At 38.8% G+C, this 5,706-nt stretch overlaps 1 protein-coding gene across 1 annotated transcript; it reads left to right on the top strand.

Moving 5' to 3' along the window:
• Window positions 1-209: 209 nt before the first annotated feature.
• On the top strand, window positions 210-4,887 carry LOC104271085 (fibronectin type-III domain-containing protein 3a-like; the record flags this gene model as incomplete). Its single annotated transcript, XM_009865660.1, has 4 exons — window positions 210-215; window positions 1,287-1,425; window positions 3,390-3,458; window positions 4,769-4,887. Coding segments are annotated over exons 1-4 (333 nt in total), but the record flags the coding sequence as incomplete, so codon positions are not given.
• Window positions 4,888-5,706: the final 819 nt, after the last annotated feature.

The raw sequence follows: 5,706 nt of genomic DNA, 5'->3' as shown, positions 1-5,706 counted from the left end.
CCAGCCACTCCTCCCCCAGTCTGTAGTACTTCTAAAGATATTGAATAGTATCGCATAGCACACTGACTGCTGAGGAAATCCACTCATGAGCAGCTGCTAATTTGCCTTCAAGCGGTTAACCACCACCCTTTGAGCCTGGCGTTCTGTCTGGTTTTCAACACCCGTCTCGTGGTTCATCCGTCCTGTCTGCATCTTACCGGCTCATCTACATGGATGTAGGTGACCGTGTCAAACTAAGGTCAGGGTAGGTGGTGTCCGCAGTTCTCCTCTCATCTGTCGGGCATCTATTGATGCCTTCATCAAAGAAGGCGCTCAGGTTGGTAGAACATAATTTACTCTTGATAAATCTAATCACCTCCTTGTCCTTCATGTGCATGTAAATAACTTCTGTTGTAATTTCCCTTGGGACTGAAGAGTTTATATCTTGTTGTTACGACAACTTACCCATATAAACACTTTTTTTATGTCTGAATATATTTCCTTAAAAGAAGGTACTGTAGCAAGATGAGAGTGCTACTTAATTAATCCCAGTTATTCAGACGTTTTTAGCAGTTAGTAAAGCATCAACGTTTTACTTTATACGTAACTACAAGAAAATAATTTGACATCAGTGGGAAAAGGATTGCAACTAAAATTTTAATACTTTGAATTTTCTCTGGTGCAAGTTTAAAAGTGGCCTCTTCACTGTATGTCTTCTTCATCATCTTTTGTTTCCATGCTTTTATAAAGTTGTTTTCTCCTACATGTATTTATTCTGTGCAACTCCAATTAAAAAGAGTAGTTCTTAGACCTAACTAATTTCTGAGTGTCTTATATGGTTTAAAAAAGCTAATTTACATACCTTTGGCTTGAAATAAAGTGGCTTGTCCTGTATTGAGCACCCACAGTTTCCAAAATGTCTGTGAGATTTGCATGTCCTGCTTACCTTTTACAGCCAGGCAACTCTTGGGTGTCCTAAGTAGAAGCCTAACTTTATGCACCAGCATTTGAAATTGGGGATATGATTTGTGAAATATTTTTCTTTTCAAATTCATGATTGCTAGGTTAAATAAAGATTTTTTTCCTGGCAGTTTGCAGGAATTTTTAATTTCAGTGTAGTGATTGTCTAACTGTGGAACTGATGAAAATGTAAAATGAAGCTTTGTAATAACTGTAGTTCTTGTGATGATTTATAATGTAGTATTTAAGCAAACATATAAAGTAATTTGATGTTACTATTAACAGTGCATATTATATCACAAACCAGTGTGATTGTTCTGTTTATACTATTTTTTATTTATTTACAGGTCATTGCCTACAACTCAGAAGGCAAAAGCAGTCCAAGTGAGACAGTAGAATACGTTACTTGTCCAGACAAGCCTGGAGTACCTTCAAAACCCACAGTAAAAGGAAAAATTCATGCACAGAGTTTTAAAATAACCTGGGGTAAGACTGTTGTCCAGCTCTGTTTAGAGTATGTCCTCTGTCTTATATATAAATATATTTTTTTAATGTTGAGATGTATTTGTAAATAGGCCAGATTTTACTTCAGTAACACTTCAGTCAGCTGAGCCATTATGATCCATTTTCATGGAACTAAAAGAAAAATAACAATTGAAAATACTTAGAGTGAGAGTACAATAGTGTAATTTTGTGGGAAGAATAATATCCAAATTGTAGTAGGGACTGTTTTTGCAGGGCACTACAATAATTAAAAAACAGTAGTGTTAATTTGTGTGCTAGAAGGTTCTGTTTCTCTGGCACAAAAAGCAGATGTTGCGACATTTTGGTTTTTTTATCAGAAGAGAAGACCTAAGTTCTCCCTACCTCCTCATCAAAGTCTTTAGTTTTGATAAATAAAAGTTTCTGTTTGCTAAGGACCCTAAGAAACTTTTCCTTGGGCTCAGATGGTATTTACCCTTACACTATGAAATAGAAGGTGAAACAGTACTGTGTGATGCAGTACGTTAGCAGAAAACAACAGTTAAAGGTTTTAATTATTGTGACAGGTAATTAAACTTCGTTCCTGTTTCTGTTTAATCGTGGGTTTAATTACTTAGCATTAATAAGAAGGAAGGTACTTGTAGAGTATAAGGAGTACTGAACAAGTTCAGTCTTGCATCTTTTCCATGTGCTTTGCTACTCAGGGCCTGATACTTGATCTTGTGCAAATGATAATGTACTGTATGAAGTTATTAGAAATACCTCATTTGTAAATCAAAAACTGTCTAAAATGTCTATACATAAAATCTTAGTCATTATTTTGAACAGTAATGTTCTCTTTTTTTTGTAGTGATAATTAGTGTGATTATTTTTTCATTTGAAGTAATTTGTTGCCTTCCAATTAAAAAAGGGCTTCCGTGCCATATACGTCTTATTTTATTTAGAATCATAGAATCATAGAATAATTTAGCAGGTGTGATATATGTAACCTTTACCTAGGAGCCAACACCATTTCATCCAGCACATACCTGATATAATGTGATGGCAGCAGTATCTTTCTGTACTGAAGTATCATGCTATCTCTATATTTGCTCACAATGTTGTTTTTCCACATTATTTTAGTACTGCTATTTTCTAATTCTGCTCTGAGAAGGAGTAGTATGATTATATGTCAAAGACAGATCTGTAGGCTTGTATCTTGTTACATTATTATTATACCAGGGAGGATAGTGCACTCAGTATCTGGTGATGCATTAAAAATTTAAGAGGCTACATTTCCAATACAGAGCTCCTGGCTTCTGTTCTCTCCCAAAAATTTTAGGCTTTTGAAATTGTGTACTTAAATAATTTTGAAATACTCCTAATTGCAAATCAATAATCTTTTTCCTGTCTGCAGTCCAAATTACAGGACTGTTAGGATCTGGGTCCCTGAATCCATAATCAGGCAGCCTTCCTCAGCACTTCACAGAATCAAGAACCAGGGAATGTCAGGGGTTGGAAGGGACCTCGAAAGATCCTCTAGTCCAGCCCCCCTGCCAGAGCAGGGTCACCTACAGTAGGTCACACAGGAACGCATCCAGGCGGGTTTTGAATGTCTCCAGAGAAGGAGACTCCACAACCTCCCTGGGCAGCCTGTGCCAGTGCTCTGTCACCCTCACAGTGAAAAAGTTTTTCCTAATATTTTTGTGGCACTTCAGACTGAAATGATTGCTGTGACATCTCCCAGGTGTCTGATTCACTCGTCACTCTTTGTCTGCAGAGGGTGCAGTAGGTGAGCTGGCAGCTTTGCGGAGTTGGCAAACTTGAGTCATTTGCAGCTGTCCTGAGCTAGGGTACTATGGCTACCTTAACTATCTGTATAAATAACCACCTGTCAGTGGTTGATTTTGCCTTTTGTAAATTCTCCCCAAAAGCTACAATCCCATTTAATTGACCTCACTTAGTTGGAATGTTGCTGATTTTTATAGATCCGCCAAAAGACAATGGAGGAGCAGCAATAAATACTTACGTTGTGGAAATGTCTGAAGGCTTAAATGGTGAGTATTAGAAGTATACGTTGGCATTCAGCTGTGCCTTTTTTTTTCTGTATGTGTATGCCTGTGGGAAGAGTAAAGTGTATATTATGACAGGTAAAGTTACTGCAAGGAGCTCCTATTAAAAAATCAGGATGATAGTGCTTGTGTGCAAGAGGTTCTTGTTCACCGGATTAGAAAGAAGATGCCTCATGTCAGAAAGAGGTGCTCCATGTTTAATTTATCAATTAGGTGTATTCTGTTTTGGAGATGAAATGACATTTCAGACATTTTAGGGCAAGAAGACAAAGCCATGTCTTTTGCAGGATGTGTGACAGGTGGAAGAAAAACTAGTGCTCCATTTATCATTATTAAAGGAGAACAGTGATGCAGTTGGGATAACCATTTCTGCTATTTACTTTTCTCTCCTTTCATACAGAAGGGAAATTAATAGTATTTCTAAACTGGGCATGAAGCTACCCAGCTAAATTATTTCCAACCCTAGACCTCTTACATAACCTTACTCAGAAACCCAGTCACATTGAGAATGAAAGTTTATCCTTCTGCAGTGCTGTGTCAGATTAAGACAGACTGCTGTCCCCAGATCGTAGGGGCAGCCCTGTCGGAGGTCTGAGCTGTGGTTCTTTTGATACTTAGTCTGTCACTTTCCTTATTCCATCACACCTCCACATTAAGCCACTTGCGGACTGGTTTACCTCAGCCTTTCATACAGATTTAGTGAGCTGGTGGGCATTAGGTTTCGTTCCCGCTTCTCTAAATTCTGTGATGTATTAAGCTGTTGGAGGTTTAATTAAAAGTCCCCAGGGTTCTTGCTTAATCTCTTAAGAAGAGAAAGGAAATGCTGAAGAGTTTCTGCTTTAAGAACCTGGCTGAATAACAAAGAACAAAGTCGTTTTTTCTGATGGTGGCGGACCGTTCAGAATACAGGAACAAGCTATATCAATTGTAAACTGTGCATACAGTCTGAAAAAATGAATGTTGTAATTAAAAGTTTCTTTTCTATAGCAGAGTTTGGGCTTTATCTTTTCTATTTATTTGGTTATAATGTTCAAATATGCTTGCTGGCCCAGTAATAACTACTTCATTAAAAAAAGGAAGATATTTTGGTTTAGCAGGTCTACCCAATTTGGCGTAGGAAACTATGAAATGATTGGATCTCTTCCCAGGAAACTCAAAGAGATCCTTATTTATTTTTCTTTTATAAACATTAGGCGCACACTTACTTAAGTGAAGCTAGGACACCTGCTGTGGCTGGTACTGAAGTATGGCAAATTACACCTTGGTTCATTGCACACTTGTTCCTAACCTTTCAGGAAACAAATGGGACACAATATACAGCGGAGCTGCAAGGGAGCACGTGTGTGACCGACTAAATCCTGGCTGTTCCTATCGCTTACGTGTGTATTGTGTTGGGGAAGGAGGACAAAGCACGGTAATATGAGCTACTATTTTTTTAAAAAAAAAATCTTTAAGATCTAGTTCAGTAGTTAGTAAGCAAATACTGTACAGAAGTGCCTAACAAAAGCCGTAATTAATACCTAAAAAAAGTTCCAGTATTGATGCACAGTGTTTCACGTTTCTGCCCATTTCGTAAAGAAGCAAATGTGAATATTCTTTTATGATACTATAGTTTACTTAATGTGATTTTTCTTAGTTACAGAAATAGATACTATGCCTTTGCCTGTGTGAGCCATCGATAGAATGTTGTTTCTTAAGGCCTAACCCAAGACAGCAGTGTAAATTTAATGTTTCCCGTGTGGTCAGTGCAGTGCCCTGTCTGAGCAGCCGAGTCAGGCTTTACAGTCCTCAGACTTTACAGGGTCCTGCCTCATGGTCTGCTCCCATGCTCTCTTGGTCACAATCAGAACGTTTACTTTGCCCTACTTTTCAGTGTTCCTAAGCAATTTAGCACCATACTGTGCTCTCCCTCATATATACACGTCACGTACACACTTGCACTGTCACTTCTGTGGTGTAGTTCAGGCTCCAGTGCCAACGTGTCACGCTGTATTCTGTCTTCCCAGCAGCAAGTGTAACAATACCAGCCTTAGCTCTCTACAGACTTCCAGCAGGCTTTCACTGACAGGCTCATCTCGAAGCCTTGCATTGTTGGTGTTTGCCACTTTTTCCCTAGCACCCCCCTTGCTATGTGAAATTCAAAAGACGTGTGGCCAGCAGGTCGAGGGAGGTGATTCTCCCCCTCTACTCCACTCTCGTGGAACCCAACCTGGAGTACTGCGTCCAGTTCTGG

The sequence above is a fragment of the Apaloderma vittatum genome, unplaced genomic scaffold (genome assembly GCF_000703405.1).
Source record: "Apaloderma vittatum isolate BGI_N311 unplaced genomic scaffold, ASM70340v1 Scaffold45922, whole genome shotgun sequence".
NCBI classification, from domain to species: Eukaryota; Metazoa; Chordata; class Aves; order Trogoniformes; family Trogonidae; genus Apaloderma; species Apaloderma vittatum.
Note: the sequence above shows the minus strand (reverse complement) of the source record. Positions and strands in the feature narration are given on the sequence as shown.